The following is a 27,367-nucleotide window of genomic DNA, read 5'->3' on the forward strand; positions in this document are numbered from 1 at the left end:
CGGGGTTTACCATGAACCTGTACTAACACGATTGAACAGGGTGCGAGTACCGGCGACCTCCGGTGTTGAGAATACTGGACATTGTAGATATTGTAGATCTTGAAGAGGTATCAAGTGTGTTCAAGAAATACAATGCCATTGTGTGTGCAAGCCTGCTTTTTTCCATTTCCGTTGAGGCCATGATTATCAACAACCCAAAAATCTATACATGCATGATATACCCAGAGTACTACAAACCAGTCCAACAACCACGACAACCAGAGCCCTATCAAGAAAGCTTGATACTCTTGACCAAGCCGGTCTTGATACCCGACAGTTCTCCCTGGTACCCGCCCTTGCCCTCGCCGCCCTTGTACACGGCCTTGACGCTCTTGAGCTTCTTCTGCTTCTCCGCGTACTTCATCCTCTTCTTGACACGCGGGTTGCGGTTCTCCTTCTTGCGATGCGGCGTGAGGCCCTTGTTCTTCTGGATCTGGTAGTTGATTTGGCGCTTGCCGTCGGGGCCGATCGTCGTCTCCTCCACGACCCGGGCGCCCTTGGCAGCCGCCAAAGCCTCGTACTTGGCCGCCTTGTCCTCCTTCTTCTTGGCCGCGTTGTGCGCCACCATGTCGTAGTACTCGTCCTCCTCTCCGCGCACCTGCTTGGCAACGGCCTTGTCCTCGTCGTCGCTGTCGCCCTCGCCCAGCACGGCGCCGTGCTTGCTGTCTTTCTTGCCGCGCTTCTCGGCCTCGGCGTTGAGCCGTGCTTGCCTGTCTCTCTGCGCAAAAGTCAGTATATGACAACACGGCATGTTTTTTAGGCAATGGCCGACTTACAAATCTCTCACGGTAGGGAAGATCGTCATCACCACCGGCGTTGCGACCCGCATCCGCACGCTTGGCGGACTTGGACACAATCTGGGAGGTGTAGAATTTGAGACTCTTCTTGCGAGCAGCCTTCTCCTTGGCCACGTGAGCTTCAAGGATCTCCTCGTCACCAAAGTCGGAGCGCTCATCGTCATCGCGCTTGTCGACCTTGACAGACTTCTTGCTGGCCTTGGTTGCCGTCTTGGTGGTTTCAAGCAAACTGGAGAGATCGGCAAGAGACTGCTCGACAGCCCTGGCCTTCTTGGCCTTCTCGGCCTCCTTCTTCGCCTTGGCCTTGAGCTCAGCCTTGGATTCGCGCTTGCTCTTCTTGAGCATCTTCTTGAAGTCCTCCATATCGTCGTCAGACAGGTCATCATACTCGCCCTCATCTTCGGGTGGCGAAAGCATGCCGCTGGTCGAGGAGACGCTCTTGAGCGGCTTGAGTTCCTTGACCTTAAGCCAGGCCTCGCGACAGCTCATTAACGTGCCCATAACCTCGTGGTCCCTGAGTTCCGTAGGGCTGATCGTCTTGGACACACCTTGGCTGTCTCTTGCTGGCGAAGTCAGGATAGCGAAATAACTGGCGAGTGAAGCGATGTAACACCCAAGAGTCCAGAACTTGACCATCTCCAGAGACTTGGCAGGCTTGCCCTCGGCCTCTTTTTGAAGAGTTGTGAGAATCGGCTGCAGCTCCCTAAACTCCTGCGCCAGGTAGTCAAACTCGGGATATCGGCTCTGTAGAAGCTTGTATCTTTCTTCCGGCCCCATGTCCTCTGTGACTTCGATCTCGTTGAGTTTCTCGGTAATGACATCCTCCTCTCCCTCGGCCTCCTCCTTGGTTCCTAGCCATTCGCTCTCGTCAAACGCGAAATCGGCCTCGGACATTTTGGCCAACTTCTTGGCCTGGAGCCTCTTTGCCTCAGCCTCTTCCTCCAAGGCATCGGCCTCGGTCTCGATCTGGTCGGCATTGTAGTAGTCCTTTCTGGAGGAACCCCACCATCCTTCGTCACCTTCTTCCTCCTCTTCACCACCCATCTCTTCGTCGGAAAGTACTGTTGTCTTGACCTTCTTGCCCTTCGCGGGCGCGGCGTCTTCGTGTTCGCTCTCCTCATCGGATTCGTCCTCCTCGAAAACCTCCTCGTCAGAAGCCTCTAGGAACTCCTCCTCCTTGTCTTGGCGCCTGCGCTTGGATTGTCTGCCATCATCGCTGTCGTCAAAGTCGATGCGATCCTGGTTCTCCCAGTATTCGTCTTCGGAGTTGGCGACATCTTTGTAAGTCTTAACGGTAAGGCGGGCGTCCTTGGCATCGACCTCGCGAGGCTCGGCGGGACCGGTCGGTCTCGGGGCTTTTCTCTTCTTCGCCATTTTTGCGTTTGTGTCGCGGTTATCTATTCAGGCGTGTTGGATGGAGTTTGGCGCGACTGAGAAACGTTGACGTGAAGACGCTGCCAAAAGGCACTTGGAGATGCTCGTTGAATGGGCTGGTGGGTTCGTTCGCTAGGCGGGCAACAAATGTTGAAGCGGCAGAATTTTTTTGCTCTTGTCAATTTGCGATCCATTCTCAGCGGAACCTCGACCGCCCAGCTCCACTCTCATGCAGGCTGCCTAACCCCACAATTGAAGATGCTCCACAGTTACATCTGAAATGGTCAAAGCTTCCATCCCGTCCTCAGGGTCGACGGGAAGCTCCAAGATGCCCCCCAGGCCTGCCAGATTTACGTTGACATGACCTCAATGGGTTCAGTTATGACAGTAGAGAAAACCGCTTCTGAAGACTCGAAAACGCAAACTCCAGCAAATGGTTCCAGAAACCTCATTTTCCTACGGAGTGCGAAGAAATCGGTCGAATCATCACCCATCAACAAGTCACTTACAGACAGGGGTGTAAGCTCCAGTACGACGGGAACTGCTGACAGCATCCACTAAATTTACGCCGTAGAGGTACTCGTTCGTACTCTAGACGTATACAGAATAGCTTAGGCGCCGCCGCGTCAACAATTCCACTTTCCTCGAGCCCGATCTTCTTTCACGATCCAAGGAAGGATGAACCATTATCTCTTCTCAGAGTCGCTGATGGAACAATTGAAAACCCTCAGCACCTCCTGGTCTCTCCCAGTTGCAGCCGTCGTCGCGGCCATTGGCATATTTGCTACAATGGGTCTCTTCAGCTCCAAAAACCACATGCCAGTCGAGGGCCGGGTATGCGCCCCGAAGCCTCACCCGACCTGACCCGACCTCCAAACAACACTAACTCAACCCCTGTTACCAGACCGTCCTCCTAACCGGCGCCTCCGAAGGCATGGGCCGCTCAGCGGCCATCCAACTTTCGCAAAAGGGCGCCAATGTCATCCTCGTCTCGCGCAACGTCGGGCGCCTTGAAGAAGCCCTCGTCGACGTCCGCGCCGCCGCCAAGAACCCGTCCACACAACGCTTCACTTACATCTCAGCCGACGTTTCCGAGCACGACTACGCCGCCGCGGTCCTCGCCGAAGCTATCGCCTGGAATGGCGGGCGCTCCCCGGACATCGTCTGGTGCGTGGCCGGCATGTCGACGCCTCTGCTGTGGACCGACGATGGCAGCATGGCGGCCGCACGCCGCAACATGGACGTCAACTACTTTGGGTCGGCGGAGATGTCGCGGGCGATTTTGAGGGAGTGGCTGGCACCCGAAAACAGCACGGGACCCAACGGAGAGCCGAAGCACTTGGTATTTACCGCGTCAATGTTGGCGCTTTTTGCGATTTTGGGCTATGGCCCGTACACCCCAACCAAATGGGCGCTGAGAGGACTGGCGGATACCCTGGCGATGGAGGTCAATTACTACCCAGATAACCCGGTCAAGGTGCACATTGTGTATCCCGGCACGATTGTATCACCGGGCTACGAGAGGGAAAATCAGACGAAGCCGGACATCACGGTGGAGCTGGAAAAGGACGAGCCAGCGGAAAGCCCGGATACGGTAGCAAGGAGGGCGATTGCCGGGCTGGAGGCTGGCAAGTATTTTGTCGATGTGTCATTCCTGGGAAGGCTGATGCAGTGCGGGATCATGGGCGGGTCGCCGAGGAACAACTGGGTGCTGGACACGTTGATGGGGTGGCTCATACCGATCATCTACTTCTTCGTGTTGAGGGGGATGAACTCAACGATTGTGAAGTGGGCGAGGGAAAAGGGGCATCCTTTTACGCATCCCAAGAAGAAGTGATGCGATGGTTGGATCTGTTCTTTTGTATGGATGTGTATATGATATCTATGAACATAAAAATACTGTAATAACTTTGTTGTTGTAATAGACCGATATCAGCCTCAAGACAACCTGGACAAGTCCCCCGTCTCCTTTGTGAGACACTCACCTTGAAGTCAAAGCACTACGTCTTCACCGCGATCCGGATGCGTTTTGACACCAAGAATGAGCAATCCATGCTTAGTTGGGTGACAACGACTTTATACCCTGCTTGTGTTGTCCAGCAATAAGTGTATATTCCGACGTCAAGATGTTTGGAGCACCACTTGGTGAGTGCGGAGACAGAAAGATGACTACCTGCTAAACCCATGGTATGCCCCTGTTGCAGACTGTATGAATCTTCTGGCAGAACCTGCTCTTACTGTATACTAGACTTACGGATTGTATCGATGGAATGTGTGAGCTTCGGTTCAGAGCTTTTGACCTTCGCCAGTATACATGTGGATAGGTATCAGTCGGTGAACTACATTAGCTCGGAACTCCATCCATTCCCCACGTCCCGTTTCTACGATTATCGGGCCAGCACCGTGAACAGACATGCATCATATCAATACTATAGTCATCATTCCCACCCCATCTGGACTCTCTAATACGCTCCATTTCTAGACTTTGGGGGAAACATTGATATTTCCTACACCGGGCGATTTACTCCACTTTTTTTGATGGCACTTCCGTTGACCATCTACGAGGATCGCGGCGGGAGGGGCAGAAGGCACGGATAACATTTCAGGATTGGACCATTTTCTTCGTTGTCAGTGTTTTGTGGCTTGTGCGCCCTGACATAGCAGGTGGGCGTCTGTGCACAGTTGCACAAAGTCGAGTGATGGACACTGGCTCGCAGTTGCCGCCACCTCTTGGCTGCTGGTTGCCTGCCGGTGACTGTCCGCCAGCTAAAATGTCGCGTCCGTCGAGCGGTGTCCCGCCGATCCAGCCGTTCCTTGGACACCCGCACACTTCTATCCTCTCCTCCCCAAACTTGTCGCCCGACCTTTGGAACACCAGCTGATGACAGCTGCTCAACACCAACTCACCCTACCAAGCGCCATTACCAGCCCATACAGCGACGACCAGCTCGCGACACCTGGTAACCGCCTGTCATTGCTGCCAACTGGTACCAGCAACCCGGTCCCCAGCGGACGAGTATGAAACCATCGCCAATCCGCCCTGTCGCTGGCCCCGGATCCGGTGTCCAGCGCGGTGCTGTCGGTCAGGTTCCCGGAGCTGTCGGCCAGGTCCAGGTCGGCTCCGTGGGACTTCAGGCCGGCTCTGCCCCCGGCCAAGGCCAAGTCCCAGCCTCGCGACTGACTCCGGGCCCCGGCCCAACCAAAGTGACCAAGCCGACCACCCCGGCACGTTCTCGCACTGGCGCCAGTCCTCACTCGCTGGTTCGAAACAGCCAACTTGTCCAGCAGCTGGCTGCTCACGAAGCTCAGCTCCAGCAGTTCCAACAGCAACAGCAGCTGCAACAACAGCAACAACAACAACAACACCAACAGCACCAACAACAACAACAAAATCTGGCTACCAACTTGAGCCCCGACCAGGACCCTAACCACGTTAACCAGATCCATCCCCAACTTCAGGCCCAGCTTCAGCTCCAGCATCAGCAGGCTCAGGAGCACGACCTCCACAGCCATCACCTGCAACAGCATCAGCCAGATCAAACCCAGGATCATCTTCAGCATCAACAGGAGCAACATCAGGAGCCTGATATTGACCAGGATTCCCTTAAACCAGACCCGTCCGCCTACGACGACCCTACGGCCAGGATGGGCACTGAAGAGTATGCGGCCGCAGCTGCTGCTGCCGTCATGGAGACGGGTCTTGGTCAACCCGGCTCCCTGAATGATGGCACTGGCGAGCCGGATGTTGACGCCGAGATGGAGGACCAAGATGCCTCTGCCGCTGCGAACTCGGGACTCGGCGGCCATGTTGACCTTAGTGGTGCCGGCATGCTAGGTAACCCAGGTGCCCCTGGTGGTGTGCCTCAACCCTCTCCCCAGGACCACTCTCAACATCAACAACACCAGCACCAGCAGCAGCAACATCAACACCATCAGCAACAACAGCAGCAGCAGCATCAACAGCAACAGCAGCATCAACAGCAACAGCAGCAGGCCGATATGCTTCAGGGCCTTGGACAGCCCCAGGCCCATCCTCATCAACATCAGCACCAACCCCCTGTTGCCCCCATGGGCCAGCCCCAGCAGATGCAGCCGTCCCCTCATCAGCACCCAATGGACCCTCAGCTATCCAAGAGCACGGAGGATATGGCTCATGAATCCGGTTATGGCCAGCTAAACGTCGAGAGTGCTCTTGCCAAGAGATTGGCTCGTGAGCCGGGTCATCGTCTTGCCCAGCAGAGGCGCCCTGAGCAAGTGCTGAACTTGGCACGTAGAAGCAATGTTGAAGCTCTGTTCGCTCACATTGCTGGTGAGCCGGCTCGCGTCCCTTGTAAGAATTGCCACAAGGGCCACGGTCCATGGACCAGCTGTATTGTGGTGGACGGCCAGATGTGCGGCAGCTGTGCCAATTGCTGGTTTAATGCCAGTGGTGCCAGATGCAGTTTTCACGGTAAGCTTTCCTCAGATGCTTGCAAATGCGACGATGAGCTACAATGCTAACATCACGGTCTCAGAAACGCGCAACCCCCAAAATTCTCAACAGCAGCAGCACAATGCGGCGATCCTGCCGAACGGGGCGAACGGTGGAATTAATATTTCAGCTGACCCCAATGCCTTTAGGTTTGGCACTCCTCACCCGCTTGGTACTCATGCTGCCCTTGCTGCTCCTGCTCCCGTGAGTGCTATCGCTCCAGCAGCTCCCTCGATGAGCAACCCAATGCTTCAGCACATGTTGAATCGGGCCCTGTCCGAGGTACGGAGCGCTGACAAGGCTACCCGGCAACTGATTCTCATGGAATGCGCTGCCAAAAAACTGGCGTTGAAGATGGTCGATTATGAGGAGCTTATTAGCTCCCAGGAGCAGTCAGGGAACGCCGGAGGACCTGGCCAGCAGGGCTTGGGTGAAGATGCGGGTGCATAGGAAGAAAACGCTCCTGATTTACAAATGGAGAACTTCTCACTCGTTCCAGACTTAGAGGACTTTATGGGCATACATATGGCCCCGTCGGCTTCATCCTGATCGTGCGGCTCTTTTCACGACGCAAAAGTCTTCCCGTCCTGCAACTCGACCATCAATCCAGGACCCAGCATGGGTCATGACTGTCCGCACAACCACGCAGTTGCGTGGATATACTGTTGCTACCCGATTCGCATGTGAAGGTATCATCACCCCATATTTAACCTTTCGACATATCACAGCAGAAATTTGATTCCTTTCGAAGGATCAAGGGTCATGAAGAGCCTTATCCACATAGAACCACTACCAACACCTTTTCGTTTCTTCGTTTGGGGGCTTCCTAGAGAATTTATCATTAGGCTGATTGGATGGAATGGGGGAAAAGACAAATCTTAGCCGGGACAGATACTTTGATATTTTTTCTTCAGACTCGTATGTCGATAGTGGCACGGATGCAAATCTACCAGCGATACCCAAGTCCCGCCCCAAACCCTCCTCTTCAAGGCAGGAAGCAATTTGACAATGCCTCCAGCCTAATCTTGGTCTTTGCCTTTTTGCTTTCTTTTCTCTCCCATGGCCCTCTTTATCATAGCTTAATCTCTTATTTCTTGGCCGTGTTGTTTAATGCACAGATGACGAGCTCTTGATAGTATTTCTTTTGGGTTATGCGATTTTCTTTCTGGCAAGCGTCATTTGTGGCGTGCTCTAGTCGGGTTCTGGTTGATTTCCCGGCAGTTATTTCAAAAACACGTTATTCCTCGTCATGTTTCCGATTGGGGATGGAAATTATGAATAGAGGGTAGGCCAATGATAAGCAAAGAAAGCAGAAGAGTAGGGAAATGGGAAAGACAAGCAATAGGCATTTGAGGTGTGGAGTGAGCAAGAAGAGGAGGGAAACGGCACATCGACGAGTGACTGGAAAAGATTCTTGACTGCGTGGATTGTTTACACAACTGCATAGATTACAGACTGTTAGGTCAATCAAGGCCGTTTAGCTTCCGGCTCCTCAATTTGTACATTTGTCCGGGCCATGATTGTGTCAAAGTCTATGTTCACTTGCGGTGCCCTTTACACACGAACCCAAGATGGCAATCCAGCTTAACCATAGGTCGCCACGGTATGTTCATAGGAAATGCTGAGACGACATGTTGGATCCTATCTGTAGATGCTTTATCGTCTCTACAAATCAAAATCATCTCATCCTCTGTTCGAAAAGCATTCGCTCGCAAACATGGTATCTCTTGAAAACCCTCTCAAAACAGATATCTAGATCTAGCCAATTCAACTGCGCAGAATCGTTTTTTTGGAATCGCTCGCTCATCTCAAAATCATTACCATCAAATCCAAAATGGCCGATGTCGTCGTTACCCAGCATAAAACCCAAAACCGTATAACTCGTAACCTCCAATACCATCCACCGTCCGCCATAGCCCCCCTCACATAACAACACAGCACTTTTTGAAACAAGCCCCCAACAAATCCGCCCAAATATCGTCCTCCTGCTGGTTCTGTTGCTGCCCTTGCTGGTGATTTTGCTGTCCGTGTTGTTGCTGCTGCTGTCCCGGATACCCTCCCCCACCTCCTCCGTGGTGCTGGTTCGGCCTTCCCTCTGACTGATACCCCCCTCCAGGCTGATACCCCGGTGGCTGCTGCGGCAAGCCCGGCAGACCATCGACCCTACCGCCCGTCAAATCAACGTAAATCCGCCCCTCATTCTCCTCCGCGGCAAAGTTGAGTCCCATCTCGCGACACACCTGCTCCACACGCGGGGCGATTTTGCGTACGCCGCCCGCCGAGTGGTTACCTTTGCCGACGATGACGTGCAGGTGCGTTTGCCCGCGGGCTTGGGCGTCGCGGATGCGTGCCTCCAAAATGTCTTCGGCTTCTTCGACATAGAGACCGTGCAGGTCGATGGTGTCGGCGGCCACGCGCTCCGGGTGGTTGTTCTCCCGGAAGATGAACTCGGCTGCTTGTTTGTTGATTGCGTCCCGCTTGGCTTTGTGCTTTTTGCCGAGGTTGGACAGGTTTTTGGCTTCGGCGCCGTCGCCGCGTTCGTACGCTTGGTGGGCCTGGAGGGAGGAGGGGAGGTGTTAGTTACCTAGGTACTCTACTGTACAAGTAGGTGGGGGTGAGGTGTGGTCTTGGTAATGTGTGAGATCGGATGAACCAGTAGGTGAGATGGGATGGGATGAGATGAAAGAAAACGGATGAAAGGTTCGACGAAACATACCTCGTCGAAGTACCTCTTCATCTTATCACCCTCCGCCCGGGCCTCTGCGCGCAAGCGGTCATATTCACTCTCAATTTCCACACTCGTCCTATGGTTGAAGGCTGTGAAAATCTCGGTGAGCTCATGTTCTTCCCTTCCACTCAATCACAATGAATGTGGCACATACCTCTATCGCCTAACCTTTCCATAGGAATCGCCATCTTGGTTAAGGCCGTCTTGCTCAGAGTCAAATTTGACTTTGCTTAACTTGACAGGTAGATGTAGACCACAAGCACCGTCTGGAAGCAATACTCAGACGGTTTCTGTATAACGAACGATCGATCCGTGGTCCCCAAGCAGATACTACCTATGTAGGTAGGCTCCTCACAATGCGCTCGACGGAACGAAAAGGGTATCTCAAGTAGCAAAAACCAACAAAAAAAAACGATTCAAGCCGGATGAAAAAACTACAACATAAAGCAAGAATCACTAGTTCGAAGTGTACAGACTTAGTTGGTAGGGTACAGGGGCCATCATACCGTGACTGGTTATGCGCGCGGATGTATGTGTTCAGGGGGTTGGGGGACCATGCTCCCGGACCAGCTGAAGCGTGAAGGGTCGCCGTTGGTGGTGGCTGGGAGGTACCGACGTACCGTTCTAGGCACGAACACAGTTGACCAATCACAGGTCGTCAATAAAGTGACCGCGGCAGTGGGAGCTAGGTCCCCCCTCTTCCTCCCCAAAGCCAAGCTTGGAAACTTTCAACAAACACATGTTGGACAGCAAATGCTATCCTGTGTGACAGCCCGAGCTATAAGATCACGTTTTCTCCTGGCGACATCACTTTTCCTTTCTTATCGACTATCAGGGCCCCTCTCGCTATCCCTTCCCACGCGGGGCTTTCCATCGTCTTCGTCTTTGCTCAAAGTCGTTGCAAGTCGACATCAACACGATCTTCATCCCAAAGTATGCACAACTGCCAACCCCCGTATACTCGGCTCCCATGACACTCCTGGGTCGAACACCTGGAATTACTGAGCGTCCTCTGGTTTCTGCGCCCATACATACTTCCAATGGTAGTATCCATGGATGTTCTTGTCCTTCAGCTCGCGGCGCATATGAGCAGCAAACACGCTGATCTCCTCTGGCGTCCAGCCCATGACGTTACCGAACAGGTACTGGACGACGCCTTCGACATCTGCCGAGAGTGTGGAATAAGCGCACAGCCCGACCTCCTTTAACTTCTTGTCATCCGACCAGGGAGATAACGGCATCTGTGTCCACAGGTCAGCTGAATCCCGACTGCTTAAACAGATATTGTGATTGACAAGAAAGATCCAGCATAATTGCTGCCTTTGCGCGAAAGAAGAGTGTTTGGTCCTGTCTGCCAATCACTTGTGTGGATAGGATGTTCGACTTACTTTCATCCTTTTCGTCTGGATGTTAACAAACCCAGCCGCCTTCAATCCTTCCTCCATGGTATCGTCGTCGGCAAGGGTAGCTGATCTTCCGATTCTCCGAGCAGCCTCCGCGAGCACCTTGCCATACGTATCCATAGCAGACCCCGGGACCACGCTTCCGTCGTCAGAAGTTACAACGGGCGAATGGTCGTAGTGTTCAATCCAGCCACCCGGCTTGCAGACTTTGAATGCCTCTCTATAGAACGCCTTCCAATCCTCGATTGCGCCCACAAAAAATCGAACATGAACAAGATCGAAATAGTTCGGCTTGTAAGTCCACTCTTTCGAGGCATCACTAATCTCGAAGTTTAGATTGGGCGGCACCCAGCTGGGTTGCACGGGCGAGATATCGGTGCCAATCACCTCACAGTTGGGATACTTGTCAGCGAAATCAATCGCCCAGAAGCCCGCGCCTGTACCGATGTCAATAACACGTTCGATATTGTCTTTGAGCGGCGACATGTGCAGCTGATGATCGTTGAGCAACTCGACACCATGATAGTAAATCTCCAAGCTGTCGAGATGCTTCTCGTCGTTGGGCGCCCAATATTCTATATCCGTTACGGCGTCACTATGATAGGTACGACCATTGATCATACGGTAGTTGAAAATGGTCGAGGAGATAGAAGCAGTTGAGCTTTCGACATCGCTTTCCAGGCTAGAGTCCACGTCTCGGGCATCCTCTTCTGGCATTCCCTGTTGAAGCCAATGCGCACCAGTGAGTGCTTCGTCTGTGTTGGCTGGTGCGGCCGGCGATGATACGCCAGCAGCCTCCGGCGATCCGGCGCCGGGAGATGCCGGGCCAGCAGGCACCGGCCTCGACGGAGGTGAAGATCCAGGAGCTGGCGACACTGCCTTTCTCTTCGCTGGGGTACTCATGACTGGAAATTGGCTCGCAGGCAAGATAGAGAGAGATGTTGAGTAGTCAGAGGAATCAAGAGTCGATTGAGATTGTGGGAAACGGAAGGTACCGAGTCGCCGGCGCCTACTCTCCTTTTGAACCCAAGAAATCCCAGCCTTTGGCTGCAGGGCCACGCGAGGGGTTTTGAGAACCTAAACTCAGGCAGGAAGGTAAGCCGTTCGAAAACCTTGCGAAGGTTAGTCCACCGAAATGGTTGTCACACGGTGATAGTATCCTATGGCGTCCAAAACTATTGCGACTTTGGCCTGCAGCGTTCACAGTGTGTGATATTAACCTCCAGTTATATCCAGACACAGATGGATGCACAGTGTGTAGCGAACGTAACCCCAAGCGTACCAGCAAAGCAGTCGTACGACTTCTTCCATTTGTCTTGTTGGGTACACTCCTCAACCTTTTTGTATTCTCGAGAAATATGAACTGCTTTTTGGCTATAAGCATCATCATATCTTGCCCGTCACTGTCGGTCTCAGTTTTCCTCGTCCAGCGTTTGGGGCTATTACATGCCGTCTCCGGCCGAAAGAAATTCCATGACGAGGGAACTTGAAACTTGTTCCGATGGAGAATAAATGACGAAGAAGACTGGAAATGACACTGAAATAGAAACTAATGGTCCCCGCTCCATGGCCCGTTAATCCCCGGCTACACCAACCGGCTCTATGGCAGCATCGGCTGCGGTTCCATGTTCCGTAGATGTGGGGCCCCCGCACCGTTCGGACCGCGGCATTGATCTCCAACTCTGACGTCCCACGCTCCCACACGGCATCTCTAGCTCAACGCTGATCAGTAATCACAACGTCCCGCGGGCGAAATACCGAGAATGACCTCACTGATGCGGACTTTACGAATCTATCTGGCTTCAGTCAAGACATGAATGATATAATCGATGCTTTCCCAAAGAGCAACAGTCATAGCTTGCGTATCTATCAACTTCCCTCTGCTCATTTTGTGTCCTCTTTGTTACCTCAGCTCGTGTATATCGGGAGATTTGCATTCAGCCAAATACCATTGCACGTTTCAACACCATGGCCCCCTCAATAGACAAACCAGTAGCGACCTCCCCCATTGACAAGCCAGTGGCTCTCGTGATCGGTGCTTCTCGCGGAATAGGACGTCAAGTAGCCATTGACCTGGCCAAGAAAGGATACGCGGGTAAGGATTATTCACTCCCTCCCCATTATGTACCACATCACATCACACAGCAACACCTCGCTTATAAACGTCCCAACCCCCTGCCTGGTATACAGTCGTCGTCTCCGCAAAATCCACCACCGATCCCTCCACCCTCGCGTCCCTCTCCCCTTTCCCGCCGGACCCCAACTCCGCCCTCTCCACCATCACCACCGTCGCCCACGAGATCACCACTCTCCACTCGGGCACTGCCCTCGCCATCCCCTGCGACACCAGCGACCCCACCGGCTTATCCCTCAAGGCCCTCGTCGCCTCCACCATCAAAGCCTACGGCCACCTCGACGTCCTCATCTACAACTCGGGCGCCATCTGGTGGTCCTCCGTCTCCTCGACTCCGCTCAAGCGGTACCAGCTCATGCAGCGCGTCAACGCCGACGGGCTCTACGCAGCTATCCAGTTCGCCTTGCCGTATCTGCACGAGTCCACCTATGGCGGGCGAATCGTGGTGGTCTGTCCGCCCATCTATTCTCGGTTTTTCCGGGGCAAAACGGCCTACGCCATGGGCAAAGTCGCCATGTCCGTGCTCGTCAAGGGGTTGGCCATGGATTTTGAGCGCGAGAGCGTGGTCCTTCCCAAGACGGCGACGGGGGAAGGCGATGGTGTCGTGACGAGAAGAAAAGGCATGGCGGTGAGTGGGATCTGGCCGGCTGTGGCGATTGAGAGCGCTGCTACTACGGCCAAACAGCAGGAAGATAATCAGCACCACCCGGAGGAGTTGCGGGGGAATTTGAGACATGCGACGATCTTTTCGGATGCGATTTTGGGGGTCTTGGAGAGTCCCGCGGAAAAGGTGAATGGGGAGTTATTGCTGGATGAGGATTTCCTCAGAAAGCAGTGTGGGGTGAAGGATTTTGAAAAGTATAGTGTTGTGCAGGGTAGTAGGCCGAGACGGATCATGCCGAGAGTGTTGCCGGATTTGACGGTGGAGGAACAAGATGATGAGGGGGCTAGGTATGATAGTGCGAAGGAGAGGAAGAAGAAGAAGAAGGGTTCGAAGCTTTAGGTCTGCGGGTTGCTGGATGAGAGCCAAGTGGTTACCTGTGATGGTTGTTTGAACTTTGTGTGAATTTGGTGTACTTGTAACGACTTTTTTGGGTACTGATGATATAAAGAAGATTTCATGACCTCCAACCCCATTCTAACACGAAATATCCATGACCATAGGTAGACACTGGGCAAGAACTCGGCATCCCGTCAGCTCTCTCAGACAAAAAAGTCAGTGACCCCCAGACCAGTAGTCGGAGTGGTGACGACCGGTAAATAACGTGGCAATATATATAATTTTTTATTTAAATCTTTGGTTTTTTTTTTTTTTTTTTTTTTTTTTTTTTTTTTTTTTTTTTTTCGTTTTGATCTTTGTTTCTTCTCTTCGCCGGACCGTTATGGTTCCTTCCGCCTCGTCTTTTGGGATGCTTGGGGAATATATTTATCGGCAGCACCTTCCCACCTCCGCCTCTCTACGGAACTGAGTAGTCCGGATTCCGGAAAGGTCGCCAAAAGCGAATGTGTGCCATACTTAGCATCGAAAGAAATCAATCCCTTGAATATCTGCAGACGTCGATGATCATTGTCCGAGCGATGTATCGTAGACTGTGGCAACGGGAGGTAAAGTGGCCCATTCCATGCAGAGCATTGCGAGGCATTGTCAATCAATAGTCAAAGCATGCATGACAGGAGCAGACAGGTACGTAGGTATGCATCTAGAACAGGTGCATACTTGCGCATGTACCTCGCCTCTTACCTTATGCTTCATACTGTATGCCGCTTTGAGCCTCCTTTTGCTGCGCCCTGGAAGGTTCGATGTCAACAGCTGTCTTCAGGGCAGTGCTGGCTGCATCCGTGACATGAACATAAGCACCGTACGTACGTAGGGATTTATCCCGTGAGGATGATAAATCGGCGAGAATATGGATTGTGTAAAGTGGGTATATTCACCAGATTTTAATGTCTATCGCCAATTTTGGGCTCATCAACCACCTTTCCCCATCTATAACCCACTGACCATCTATGTGTTCATGTTCCGCTGGCTGTCTGGCCAGGTTTGGTATCGTATCCAGGAAAAAGAACCAAAAAGAAAGTGTCAAAAACCCAAGATAAAAAGTGTCGTCAAACGATGTTTCGCCATGCATGCAATGAACCATGTCATCCATCCAAGACCCAAATGGTATGTCCAAACGCAAACAATATGCGAAAAAGTGAATGTATGAAGATAAGATGTAAGGACCAGATAACCAAAAAGTCAAACCCCTTCACTCATACCCTCGTCTAACCTTCTCCTCCTCCAGCTCCGTCGTGTTCCCCGACCCGTGCATTGTCCTCTCATCATCACTCACGGCCGAAACCGTAGGCATGTTGGAATAAGCCTCCTTTGTCTCCAATACCTCCTCGTTCTCCTCCGCGACACCGGCAGGGACAGCAACCTGCGGCTGCTGATGTATAGCAGCTCCGCTCCTGCCTTCCTGCTGCTCCTGTCTCGCCTTGGCAGCTGCCAGCATCTTTGCGAGCGCCTGCGCCGCCTCAGCAGCATACTTGCACTTCATTCTGACCAAGTGGCCGTACTTCCAGAAGAAGAAGGGGAACGGCACGCAAGCGAGCGCGAGGAAGGCAGGGATGGTCGAAGCCCAGTGAATACCAAGGTCGGCATACATGTAGGTGGTGAAGAGGGGGAAAGCGGCGCCGAAAAGTGAGCGGAGGACCGAGTTGGCGGCCAGCACAGAGGCGGCAAAGATGGTGTACGAGTCGATCAGGTAGCCCATGAGACTGAGGAAGACCATGACCAGGCCGCCGGCGAAGAAGCCAGACGCGATAATGGGCACCACCCAGTGCACTTCGGGGCCGTTGGTCCACGCGAACCAGAAGAGGCCGACGGGAAGGAAGATGGAGCCGACGATGGCGAGGGGCAAACGGGCCTCGGGGGGCGCCATGCCGCCATGCTTGTCGGCGACACGCGAGTAGCGCTTGTTGTCATACATGGAGTAGCCAACTGCGAGCATCATGCCGACGGCAACGCCGACGAAGGCAAGGCCGCCAATGCCAGGGCTCCAACCGCGGATCTGCTGGAAAACGATAGGGAAGGCGGCGAACATGAGGTAGAGGGTGCCATAGACGATGGCCATGTAGAGCGAGGTGAGAAGAACGATGGGCTCGGTGAAGAGCAAGATCCAGGGGCGAAGGAGCGAGATCTTGATTTGTTGTCCAACGGTTTGGTGGCGAGTCTGCAGGTCGAGGCGGGAGACGTAGAGCTTGCCGGTTTCCTTGCTAAGGTTCTTCGCACGGCGACGGAGGATAACGGGAGCGTATGTCTCGGGGACAGTGAGGGAGCAGGCGATCCAGAGGACGCCGGTAAAGATGGCCATGACACCTTCGACCCAGCGCCAGCCCTTGGCTTGTCCCAAGAAGCCACCAACGATAGGGCCGATGGAGGGACCCAAGAAGGGAGCCATGGCGAAGACACTAGAGGCAATACCACGCTCTGTAAATCGTCAGTATTAGACGAAAGAAAATGTGAAGCATAGAATGGATGACATACCCTTGGCATTAAACATGTCAGCAATAACACCACCCGAGTTGGTCAAGGGCGAAGCACCAAAGGTACCGCCAAAGAATCGGAGGATGACGAGGGTCTGGATATTCTGAGCGCCAGCAGCGCCAGCATTGAATGCTGTCAAGGCCATGTAGGTGAGGAAGAAGAGAATCTGGCGACCGTAGAACTCGCTGAGAGGCGCCCATAGTACCGGCCCAACAGCGAAACCAAGGACGAAAAGCGAAACACCCAAGATGGCAATCTCTGTGCTGACCCCAAACCCAATGATAATCTCCTTGATGCCTCCAGAAAAGGCGGTACTGACAAAGGCCACGGCCAAGGTGGCGACGGCCTGTAGGATGGTAATGGTCCACTTCTTCCATTTGGGATATTGCATGGCGTTGTGTCCGTCAACGGGGAGGTAGTCGACGATATACGGCTTTTCATGTGTGCCCTCGCCCTCATAGTGGTGGTTGCGGACGGCATCTGTAATTCCACCGGGGTTGAGTAGGAGGTACCAATGCGAGACTTTGCTGACTTGGGTGTTTTGACATTCGATGTCCATGGCTGTCGCCGTCGACGACCCGGACGACTTTGGTGTGCCGGCAGCCATGATGACTGATGGTTCGGCCGGTATTAGGGTGTATGTATGTTCGAATGGGTAGATGCTGATACAACAACGACAAAAAAAGGGTAGGTATACTGTGTACTCGAAGTGAGGGACTGCCGACTAAAGAAGGCCAAGTAAACTAGATGGTTAGAGCCTCAGCAACGGGCCATGCGTGTGTTGATAAACGCTTGGACGAATATTCTCCTCTCTTCCTCCTTGAGCAAGACGAGCCGAGGACACACAGGCTTATATTTATTCGAGACAGCAACGAACAGGCAAAACAGCCACCCCGGTACTAGATGGTTCCGATATGCGTCAACTCCACCTTGTGGCCTGGTTCATGTATGTATTTCATCCGAACAGGGTACGGAGAGTTGCGTGTAAGGCTCCATCATGCTGGTACCAGATCCATGAAGCGATCACTGGTAAACAGCCATAGCCCCCTGTATTTGTCAGTAACCAGGGGGCGGAGGTCGTATGGGTGGACCCATAGTCGGCCCCCAAACTCGCCGGTACCTCGGATCTGGCGATATCTGATTAGCAACCGCGCGGTGACACCTTGGCACTAGCTCAGGTTTGTGGCTAGCGAACAAGACGGACATGATGACGAGAAAGGGATGGTAGGTGTGGATCACAGTGGACAGAGCAAGGTGAAATAAGCCCAGAGCTGGACGGAAAAGAAGAAAGGGTGAAGACGACGACGGTAGATGGCTCCGGAAATGGGCAGTTAGTGACTTGCACATCCCATTCACGGAGACACCTACCGGTAGACGGGACTGGCTAGGCCCAGGGGTTCGAGCGATCGGCGCCGAGGGGCTCCTCGCCGTTGGCGGAGTGGCTCGTCATGCACTGCAAGTCAATCATCACGGTGGGGGCAGTACGAGCACGGGTGAATAGCGAAGCTCCGTGATCCGTAGAGTGGAGGAGTCTACACAGTCCAAGGTGTGCCGCCTCACATTCAAGTGTGATACACTAGCACCTGGTGTCTTGGAATAGTATACTTATACTTTATGCACCCCATGGTGTTCTAGAAGACCAGATGACTTTCAACATGCCGTCTGATAGGCTGAGGCACAGCGGATATCGAAGTCGTGGTGCATTGGGACCTGAGAATGGGGGTTTGAGGAGGAGACACAACGGGACGAACGACGGGCGGGAGGCTCCCATGAGACCCCAAGACGGGTATGAGCTGGGCACTCACGGCCGGCCGGTCCTGCTGTGCGACTGGGAAGGCCTTGATTGGGTTGGCATGTCGACGGTTTGAGAAAGTGGCCTGACAAGGCTGCCGGGTGTCGCACCAATGACGAGAACAGGATAAAAGGGAAGTGGCCAGAAGAGGCAGTGTTCATTGCGCTGTTGGTGTTGTGCATCTGGACGGCATTCGCTGACGTTGCCGTGACGGGACCCGATCAACACCACCGCCAACCCAACGCTCACACCAACCTCCAAGACCTGGAGGTGGCTCGAGGCTCAGAGGATCGAGAGCGTGTCGTCGGGTCCGTCTCTCATTACCTTATCGCTGAGTAGGGGATCAAACCGCGTCTCGTCTCGTGCTGTTGCTGTTGCTGTTGCTGTTGGTGATGGATGAGGAACACGGGCATGATGGGGGCTGAGCGGGCGGAGAAGTGGACTTTCACTTGGGTATCGTTCTCGGCCGCAAGGCACAGCTATCGATACTATCGAGGTTGACCGGTTCGTTCCATGTTTGATTGTTGACGATGCCCGAGTGGAAGTTGGTGCAAGTGGGAGATGGAAGACGTTGCCGGATTTGATTTGCCAGTCATGGAAAATGGCGGAAGCCTGGCCTGTCAGCGTCGCATCGTTGCAACTGTAAACTGCCCTACAGCACGCCACAGCGCTTGACAGCGCCCTACGGCGGCTCCTTCAAGGCCACGTCCCCCCATATCTTATCTACAAGCGTGTGCACATTGGATAAAATCCGATCCGGAGCTCGCAAGCACCGACATGCCGACCATACCTAGCCCCACCACGAACGGAGTTTGATCTTCTCCCGGAGAACTCCACCAAAAACCCACGCGACTGAGGTGGTCCCGCTCCACTGCCAAAATTTATGCTTATGTACTTTTGTACGCCAAGATGAAATCCAGACAGGGCAGATCCTTGAAAGTCGCTTCGAAATCTTGACCGAGCCGAGGCTCATCGGCTTGTCCATGCCTCCTCGCTGTCAACCCGACAAATTCGAGAATCAAAATGTTGAGACCAGCCAATTCCCCAGGGTCGGTGACAAGCTTTGCTCGCTCGCTCGCTCGCTTGACACGGTGCGGTGAGATCACCTTGGTGGCCGATGGCAATGATGCTGATGACAATGATGACAATCCGGCAACCTAGTCTCCGGATCTTCAATCCTTCACTACACTACACCACCGCCTCGGGTCGCCGTTCGACTCAAGCCATGGATCATTCAGCTGGCGATTGCACGGATATAAACAGGAACCCGACGAGCAGGCTGTGGGGGCGCATAGTACCATATTTCACTTGAGATTATCATCAGCCCACTGGGCGTTCTCAGCAATCGATAGTGCTTACCCGCCTTCACCGCGATGTCCGATAACTGTCGGATCGTGTGTGTGTGTCAACTGACGACGTGATAGTAGCACTTACACAGTACGTTATGTTGCCACTTGGGCGTGATAATTGAGCCGATAGTCCGTTAGCATCAGTCTTCCAGGCTACCTATGTAGAGTCTTATCCGGCTCAATATTATAAGGCAAACCTACACTGACCAAGTCAAGTTTGGAGTCAAAGTTGACTTGCCAACAACCTCATCTTGTTTCGTTGATTGTTGCAAATTTTGGCAACTGGGGAGTCGCTCACCTGGGATACCGTTCTGCTTTGGTAAATTTCCAAAGAAACTATTTACAAATAGGCTTCGGAGGTGTCAAATGAACAAAGCAAACCGATTTCGATATGGGCATTTGTCGGTGAGAAGTCAGGCGGCTGTCTGTTTGGCCCATTCCCTAACAGGTGATAACACGTCAAATTCGACAACGGACCTCACAAGTCAGCCAGATACGAGCTCGAACTTGACTTGTGTGAAGCGCTGGGGAGAGCTATCACTGATGTGACTCCTGTGTACTGATGTTGTTACCCATTTATGCTTCCCCATACAGCTTTGATTCTTTTGGCCGTCAACAACGCCCAAGTTTCCTGTCAACTCTGCCCTCCAATATAACCTAATCATCAAAACCACCCCATTCATCACCATCCTCACTACCCTCCTCCTCCTCCTCGCTCTCATCACTCACCCCCTCTGCTTTCTGCCCCTTCCCCCCCTTGACAACCTTCCATCTCCTCCCCTCCTTCAAAACCGGCAACCCCTCGTCATCCCTCACAAGATTCCCCTTCCCATCCCTCTGGTACGGCTCCTCTTCATCTTCCTCTTCTTGCCCCTCAATACGATACTCCACCGAACTCTCTTCATCGCCCTCCAACTCTTTCAAATCCACCGCCTTCTTCCCCGTGCTCTTCAACGTAGGAATCCCATTTTCGTCTCTGACAATCCGTCCTTGCTCATCCCTCACAAACGGTCCTTCGGGGTCTTCTTGTTCTTCTTCCTCCTCTTCGCCCTCTTGCTGCTGCTGCTGCTGCTCCACACCATCTAGAAGATAGACCGGATCATCAATAGTCCCGTCCCTCACAAACCCCGCCACAAAGAACCCCATGACGCCCCTACCATCATCCCGATAATAAGCCCTGATAACCGCATCCCTGACCTCCTCCTTTTCTTTTTCTTTTTCTTCCATTACCCCTTCTGTTGTGATTCCCTCCTCCAAGGTCATCGCCTCGGCTTCTCCCCGAACATCCCACCTCCTCATCCCCTCCACCTGCTCTTGGCGTTTCAACACCCTCCACCCTCTCCTTTTCGCAACATCCGAAGCCAAAGCCCGCAAAACCACGTGCTCGTTCTCCCCCGCGTGGATCGAGCAAGTGCTGTACGTGATGCGTCTGGCAGCAGGAAACGACATGGCGTGTTGCAGCAGGGTCAGCTGAAACGAGGCGAGCGAGGCGATGCGCGCTTCGAGGTCGGCCTGGGAGGAGACGGGGATGGCGACGCCGTCGTCGTCGATCAGGACCTTGGCTGGGGGTTCTTGGGTCTCTGTTGTACCTGTGGTAGTTGGCGGAGACTTGCGCTTGTTGTTATTTTGTTTGCCTTTGGGATTGGCTTTGGTGTTGGTGTTGGTGGAGGAGGAGGAAGAGGAAGAGGAAGAGGAAGAGGAAGAGGAGGAAGGAGCAGAGGGAAGGTGGAGAGTGGGAGCATCATCCCTCCCCACAATTCCCGAACCAGAGCAGGAAGGATCAAGAAGTAAAGCCCCGACGTTTCGGTACTTGGCATCCAAAGGGTTGACCTTGAGAAAGTCTTTACCGGCGTTGACGACAGTGAAGGTGTCGGATCCGGCGGTTTTGACCATCTTCTGTAAGGTTTTGGCGCGGTGAGGGTCTTTTTCGAATGCGAATATGGTCGTCGTCGTCGTCCCCTTTTGCTCTTCTTCTCCCCTCTTCTTCTTGTTTCCTTTCTTGCCAGTTTTACCATCAAAGACAATCGCCTTATTGTCCTCCACCCGTGAATGCACAATCGCTGCCAAATGCGTCGTCTTGTTCCCCGGCGCCGCGCACGTATCCATGACATCTCCATCTCTCTCCGGTCTAGGATCCAGCAGATAAGCGGGGAAACACGAAGCTTTATCCTGCAAGATAATCTTGCCGGACTTGTACGCCTCCGTCTTTGTGAAATCCGCTACCCCGGGACAGGCGGCAATGAGATTGGGAATGTGTCCATCAATGTGAATCACCTTTTTTCCCTTCTTTCCCTGCCCATCGAAAGCATCGGCCGCCTGGATCACCTCGGCCACGCTCTCCACCACCTCCCACCCCTTGAACGTCGTAGCCAACTGTTCTTCCACCGTCGATTTCAGCGTGTTCACCCTGATCCACCGCGGATGCACGGGACATCCTCCCCTAGCGCCAATCTCTACCTGCGTCCGCAGCGCATCCAGTGTAGCACATTTGCGCCGTATGCGCGCGCGGACAAACTCCGAGTTCAAACGGGCCTTGTGTCGTTCAATGGAGACCCGCAAGCCGTGGGTGGCGGGCAGGGCGATACCCGATTTGGAAAGCAGCAAATCGTGCACGAGCAAGAGGGAGAGAGCGGGCGTGAGTTTTCGCTCGTGCTTGAGCAGGTCCGAGGCCTCGACGACTTCTTTGAGGATGGCGGACCATTTGCTGGTTTCAAGGGCTAGTGCGTAGACTTGGGCGGGAGGCGACTTGAGGGATTTGTCTTTGAAAATGCGAGACTTGAGACTGCCGCCGTGGGTGGCGTTGGGACCAGCGGCCGTCAGGATGGCGGCTGTCTCGTGGTAGAGGGACATGCTGGGTTTGGTGGTGGTGGTGGTGTTTATCAAGTCCCTCGTTGGTGCTTTGTATTCGGTGATTTAATTGGGTAAAAAGGAAAAAAAAAAAAAAAAAAAGGTGGAAAACGGTAGAATAGGAAGGATGTTTCGGAAAACAAGATGATCTCTCACCCTCGAGTCTGAAAACGTCGTTGTGAAATTGGAAGATGTCGTCGAGTCTATCGAATAAACTTTTTTATGCAGACGTTCACAAATCTTCAGTTTCTTCCATGTGCAGCTTGTTTGTGCAGTGTCTCCACCCACTAAGCGCAAAACCTTCCATTCCTCCTCCACGGTTCTTCTTCTTTCAGCACAGACCCTCTGTTTCTTCCCCTGTAACTTGGACCCTTGAAGGCGAGCCAACAGGCCGGTACAACACCACCATGGAGCGAGGGCCGTTTATTCCCCAAGTTGCAGTGGATGATCACCAACCCTGACTGTTAATCTGCCAAGCGTAACATTTTTCGATTCTCGTCACTGAAGTCGGGAAAGCTTGTTGACTTAAGATCCGTTTTTAGATCCCGATATGTATGTTGCCTACCACGTACCACGTACAGTACCACGTAACATGAACACATCCCCCATGACCAACGCAAACAACGTTCTTGTCCTGACCAAACACTTCGCACAGGCATAAGTACTACAAGCGTACAAGCATATCACGAAACGATGTTACTATAGCCCAAAGTATGTGTATGTGAGCATGTGTGATGTCTCAAATGGGTCCTCTTCACAAAAAGAAGAAAGAGGCCGCTAATCATTTTCCTCAAAGAGGAATCCTAAAACTTAAAACTAAAAGGTAAAAATATCTGTGGTGTTGGGCATCAAGAATCCCAACCAAACGAGGGTAAAGAAGTGAAGTATGTAACATGTGCAAGAGCCAAAAGGAAGACAAAAAAAAAGGTCTCTTTTGCGAAGTGGAAGAAAATTGGTGCGCCCTTCTCTTTCTACACCTCCCATGGGCATTTGCTCCTTTTTTTCGAAAAGATGTGGTCATTTCAGATTCGTCAAAATGGTTTGCAGACCCTAAGCCCTGTATCCCAGGTTTGTTTTGGGCTGTGTGGCTGTGTGGAAAAAGCAATTGTTTTCCTGGTATCTCATACCGAATGCGCCCCTTTCTTTTTTTTTTTCCCCTTTCTAGATGATCCCTATCCATGGAGGTTCTGTATGAAACCTCCGCTCAGAAAGTAAATGTGAAGAGAAGAAATGAAATCCGTGACCACAGTCAGATATCCAAAAGACATCTTACCTGCGAATCCTTCCACCAGGGGTGCGGCGGTGGTGCATGTAGTGGTTATGAATGTGACGACGATGGTGGCTCTCCGCGTGAACATCACGGGCCGAGACCTCGCCGCCCTTGCTGTAGATGGACAAGGCCCAGTCACCACCGCACTTGTCGGCATCGTCGCCCTCGCAAGCCATGTGGCACTTGGAGTCATCCAACTTCTCGACCTTGGAGAGCTCATTGCCGCAATAGCATTCGCCGCCATACTCGGTGCCGGCAACGCTGAAGCCCTTGGAACTGCAGTGAGTCACACAGGCGGTGTTGTTGACCCGACCAAGGTTGGCGCGAATGATTCCGCTGAGAACACGGTCCGAAGTGTCCTCGTAGCAACCGGCATACTTGAAGTCACCAACGGTCTTGCCATCAGTGGCAGCATCAGTAGGCTCCGCACCAACAGCAGAGATGTAAACAGTCGTGGTTGACTGAACAGTGGTCGTTTGGAGGACAGTAGTGGTCGGGGCCTGGCTGGTGACGGCCTGCTTGACGACATTGGTGGGTTTGGGCACAGCAGAGTCGACACCCACGGCCAGGTTGTTGCCGCTGCTGCTGCCGCTGCCGCTGCTGCTTCCACTGGTACCGTACTTCCAGCCCTGGATAGGGTTGTTGCCGGGAAGCTTGTCCAGCTTGCCATCGACCTTTTCATCGATAGGGCACTCAATCTTGCACGACTTGCTGTCATCATTGACACCGCCAATCAGACCCGGGCAGGTGTGCATGCCAGCATGGCCAGCGTCGCAGTTGTCAATGATTTGCTGAAGAGCCTTCTCGTCCCAACCGGAAACAAAGTCACCGTGGACGGAGAAACCAGTAGCATCACCGTTGGCAAACACGAAGGGGCTCTCCTTGCCAACAAGGTCCTTGAAGCGACTGAGCAATCCGTGAGTGTCCCAATAGGTTTCAAAGAAGATGTGAGGGGTATGGATCCATCCCTTGGGGCAATCCTGCTTGCCGTTGCCGGCATCGCTGGGGAAGGCCATGTTGTTCTTGTAGTCGTCCAGGCCAGCCTTGGGGTTGTAGCACGACGGGAAGTGCACATCGGCTCGCAAGGGCGAGGCGTAGGCATCGCAGTCCTCGAAGGGGAAGCCCCAGCCTTCACCATCCTGGTTGGTCTTGATGCCAGCCATGGAACCATCCGAGTCTTTGGGCCAGCTTGGTGGGTTGAAGTTGGCACGGGGGCAGGTGATGGAAGCAGCAGTGATGGGTCCCTTGGAAGGATCCATATTTGAGCCCTTGCCGTAAGCAGCACCCGGGGGAGGAGTCCTCAACATGGCATCACCGCTCACCATCTTCAAGCCGAGAGGAAAAGCCTTGATCTGGTCGTTGGTCGGCTCGAAGCTGCTTTGTGTTAGTATGTGAACGACCCATATGAAGCAATATCATGGGATACTCACAAGTAGTACACGTTCATGTAGTAGAAGGGAACCTGTTCGAGCTTGCCATCCTTGGGGTCCTTGAAGTAAAGGGTCGGGAACCAGTAGTTGCTCATATCGGCCTTTGGCAGGGCCGTCGTGCACTGGGACTGTCTCAGGTGCTCTCCAGTCACGTTAAGACCGAAGTTGCTGGCTCCCATGATAGTGTGAAGGTGAGCGGAAGCGGTGCCGGGGGAGACAATCGGGTCGGCGCGGCAAGTGGTAAGGGGGCCATTCCCGTAGTGACGCAAGACGGCAAAGGTGCGGGAATCCTTTGCGGCGGCCGCGGAGACGAGAAGAGCCGCAAGAGCGGCAGTGGTGAAGATCATTTTGAAATCGGTGTCGTTCTTGTAAAGTGGTATTCGTCGAAGAAGTGGTAAAGGTGGAGTGTCGTCTATCTGTCTCTAGGACCGACCGTCTTGACTCGAAGTTGATATTGGCTCTGTGAAAGGATAGATGCTAAAACCGGAGCACCGAGACTGATCAATATAGTTGTCGTGTGATTTTCCCGATGTCGTGCTTGAACAATGCCAGTTGTTGTATCCAGCTCAGCGGATAAAGCACACAAAGAACCAAGAAGAATGGACTTGTGGTTAAAGAAAAGATAGGACGCGCTAAGCAGGCTCAGCAGCTTGAGGTCAAAGGAAGGTGAGGGAGAACGAAGAGAACGACAAAGCCCACGATAGTCGAGGATGAGACCAGATGAGAAGATGAGGGGGAGGGTATCGTGGGCTTATTATAAAAAGACGGCCCATTGACTGTGCCTGAATAGGACATGGGGTGTCTGAAATCTCTCACTGGTAACCTCCTCTCTGACCACTCAACGCTTACCAACGCAGTCCACCCATCCATTCATCGGAACAGGATGCGGGCTGGGCACAAAGAGGTGGAAGTGAAGGGGAGGAGTGACAAACAGCAGCTGGGATTTGCCGGCGCAGGGCTGGAGGGGCAGTGTGAAGCGGGTGGTTGTCCGCACAGTAGGATACCATTCAAAAAGTGACTTTTCTTTTTTTTTTTTTACTTTTAGATTCTTCCGATCTCAACATCCATCCAGATTGGCTATCCATATGTTGCATCTCCGCCTCCAATAAAAAGTTTGATTTTTTCATCACCTTGTCACGGCGTCGGCTCTCGTCACCTGTTTGACACCTCGTAGGCAGCTTGATCGTTTCCAGGTACTGACCAAGGTCTCGACTGAAGTCATGATGCACGCCTAGCCATGTGGTGACTGCTAGTGTAGTGTTGATCACCGGTGGTCGGAAACAGGAACTGGAAATGTTCCATTCCAGGTCCACAACTTGGTCGCTTCTCTGGACCCGCCTGAACTTCTTCTGCGGCCCAGAACCTTGAAGCCCCTGGAGCCCCCACCTACCGCGCCGTGATGGGCTTAGCGTGAACCCTCCGATTGACGCGATGGAATATGGCTGTCGAGGATATGGAACCGTCATCGTGAGCACATCTACTATGTAGTTTATGGTCAAGCGCAGCTGGGCAAGTGTCAAATATCGGCTTGAAACAAGACTAGTGTTGAGGCTTTCTCTGTGATGATAGATAGATGAGAATGGGCACCATCATTCATAGACTGGCCGGCGGTTCGGTTGGGTAGTAAAACCACAAACAAGAGGCGGGCTGTGACCGGGTCGACAATGACGGATCTTTTTATTTTTTTCAATTTTTTTTTTTCAATTTCCTTCTTTTCTCTGCCATCGATGTCACCTCCACTTCACACTCAGTCGACAGTCGGCACGCCTGGGAAACCTGCGTTGGGACCTGAGCTGGGACTCGAATCAAGAAGGCGCAAATGCACGCGATTCAGGCGGAGACTGGCTTGGGCAAAGGCAGCCAAGGTCGTACCTGCATATTGCAGCCGCCACAAGTCATTGATTGGACGGTTGGTGGACATTTCCCCTGGATCGCGACAGGAACCTTGGTTGCAACCTACGGGTAGTCGGACACCATCCGTATATGAAGAAAAAGGGTGTGTTGGCACGATTGGGAGAGGAGAAGAGAGAGACGGGGAGAAGGAAGTCGTGGGAGGATCCATGTCCTCGGCTGGAGTGGACGGACATTCAGACAGTCTGTGATCATGATGGAGGTCATTGGAAGTGATGGATGCTGGCAGTCGAAGCAGTTTCTAGCGAGAGCCGGCATTTGCCCATAGGAGCCAGTCCAATCACGTTTGCCAT

The 27,367-nt window shown here is 53.1% G+C and overlaps 10 protein-coding genes across 10 annotated transcripts; 3 read left to right on the plus strand and 7 right to left on the minus strand.

Annotated features, from left to right (window-relative positions):
* Nucleotides 1-64: 64 nt before the first annotated feature.
* Nucleotides 65-2,359, minus strand: NCU00301 (Sas10/Utp3 family protein). Its single transcript, XM_952679.2, has 2 exons — nucleotides 816-2,359; nucleotides 65-757 (listed from the first exon to the last, which is right to left on the minus strand). The coding sequence occupies exons 1-2, from the start codon at nucleotides 2,208-2,210 to the stop codon at nucleotides 269-271; spliced, it is 1,884 nt and encodes a 627-aa protein (XP_957772.1). The 5' UTR covers nucleotides 2,211-2,359; the 3' UTR covers nucleotides 65-268.
* Nucleotides 2,360-2,743: 384 nt separating this feature from the next.
* NCU00302 (3-ketodihydrosphingosine reductase tsc-10) lies at nucleotides 2,744-4,171 on the plus strand. The gene is made up of 2 exons (XM_952680.3): nucleotides 2,744-3,044; nucleotides 3,115-4,171. The coding sequence occupies exons 1-2, from the start codon at nucleotides 2,889-2,891 to the stop codon at nucleotides 4,045-4,047; spliced, it is 1,089 nt and encodes a 362-aa protein (XP_957773.3). The 5' UTR covers nucleotides 2,744-2,888; the 3' UTR covers nucleotides 4,048-4,171.
* A 692-nt stretch (nucleotides 4,172-4,863) lies between these two features.
* Nucleotides 4,864-8,198, plus strand: NCU16676 (hypothetical protein). Its single transcript, XM_011395748.1, has 2 exons — nucleotides 4,864-6,660; nucleotides 6,725-8,198. Exons 1-2 carry the CDS (start codon nucleotides 5,229-5,231, stop codon nucleotides 7,129-7,131), a joined length of 1,839 nt encoding a protein of 612 aa, XP_011394050.1. The 5' UTR covers nucleotides 4,864-5,228; the 3' UTR covers nucleotides 7,132-8,198.
* A 192-nt stretch (nucleotides 8,199-8,390) lies between these two features.
* Nucleotides 8,391-9,812, minus strand: NCU00303 (smr domain-containing protein). Its single transcript, XM_952681.2, has 3 exons — nucleotides 9,564-9,812; nucleotides 9,398-9,498; nucleotides 8,391-9,236 (listed from the first exon to the last, which is right to left on the minus strand). Exons 1-3 carry the CDS (start codon nucleotides 9,595-9,597, stop codon nucleotides 8,604-8,606), a joined length of 768 nt encoding a protein of 255 aa, XP_957774.1. The 5' UTR covers nucleotides 9,598-9,812; the 3' UTR covers nucleotides 8,391-8,603.
* Nucleotides 9,813-9,830: 18 nt separating this feature from the next.
* On the minus strand, nucleotides 9,831-11,781 carry NCU00304 (hypothetical protein). Its single transcript, XM_952682.3, has 2 exons — nucleotides 10,798-11,781; nucleotides 9,831-10,650 (listed from the first exon to the last, which is right to left on the minus strand). The coding sequence occupies exons 1-2, from the start codon at nucleotides 11,713-11,715 to the stop codon at nucleotides 10,408-10,410; spliced, it is 1,161 nt and encodes a 386-aa protein (XP_957775.1). The 5' UTR covers nucleotides 11,716-11,781; the 3' UTR covers nucleotides 9,831-10,407.
* A 654-nt stretch (nucleotides 11,782-12,435) lies between these two features.
* On the plus strand, nucleotides 12,436-14,082 carry NCU00305 (short chain dehydrogenase). The gene is made up of 2 exons (XM_952683.2): nucleotides 12,436-12,907; nucleotides 13,003-14,082. Exons 1-2 carry the CDS (start codon nucleotides 12,781-12,783, stop codon nucleotides 13,947-13,949), a joined length of 1,074 nt encoding a protein of 357 aa, XP_957776.1. The 5' UTR covers nucleotides 12,436-12,780; the 3' UTR covers nucleotides 13,950-14,082.
* A 763-nt stretch (nucleotides 14,083-14,845) lies between these two features.
* Nucleotides 14,846-17,641, minus strand: NCU00306 (MFS multidrug transporter). The gene is made up of 2 exons (XM_952684.3): nucleotides 16,476-17,641; nucleotides 14,846-16,418 (listed from the first exon to the last, which is right to left on the minus strand). Exons 1-2 carry the CDS (start codon nucleotides 17,080-17,082, stop codon nucleotides 15,196-15,198), a joined length of 1,830 nt encoding a protein of 609 aa, XP_957777.1. The 5' UTR covers nucleotides 17,083-17,641; the 3' UTR covers nucleotides 14,846-15,195.
* A 301-nt stretch (nucleotides 17,642-17,942) lies between these two features.
* On the minus strand, nucleotides 17,943-18,680 carry NCU00307 (hypothetical protein; the record flags this gene model as incomplete). The annotated part of the gene is made up of 3 exons (XM_952685.1): nucleotides 17,943-18,058; nucleotides 18,281-18,432; nucleotides 18,592-18,680. The coding sequence occupies 3 exons, from the start codon at nucleotides 18,678-18,680 to the stop codon at nucleotides 17,943-17,945; spliced, it is 357 nt and encodes a 118-aa protein (XP_957778.1).
* A 1,384-nt stretch (nucleotides 18,681-20,064) lies between these two features.
* On the minus strand, nucleotides 20,065-22,683 carry NCU00308 (NOL1/NOP2/Sun domain family). The gene has a single exon (XM_952686.2). The coding sequence runs from the start codon at nucleotides 22,464-22,466 to the stop codon at nucleotides 20,274-20,276; it is 2,193 nt and encodes a 730-aa protein (XP_957779.1). The 5' UTR covers nucleotides 22,467-22,683; the 3' UTR covers nucleotides 20,065-20,273.
* A 464-nt stretch (nucleotides 22,684-23,147) lies between these two features.
* Nucleotides 23,148-26,053, minus strand: NCU00309 (WSC domain-containing protein). The gene is made up of 2 exons (XM_952687.3): nucleotides 25,164-26,053; nucleotides 23,148-25,107 (listed from the first exon to the last, which is right to left on the minus strand). The coding sequence occupies exons 1-2, from the start codon at nucleotides 25,508-25,510 to the stop codon at nucleotides 23,733-23,735; spliced, it is 1,722 nt and encodes a 573-aa protein (XP_957780.1). The 5' UTR covers nucleotides 25,511-26,053; the 3' UTR covers nucleotides 23,148-23,732.
* Nucleotides 26,054-27,367: the final 1,314 nt, after the last annotated feature.

This window comes from Neurospora crassa, linkage group III, assembly GCF_000182925.2.
Source record: "Neurospora crassa OR74A linkage group III, whole genome shotgun sequence".
Taxonomy (NCBI): Eukaryota; Fungi; Ascomycota; class Sordariomycetes; order Sordariales; family Sordariaceae; genus Neurospora; species Neurospora crassa.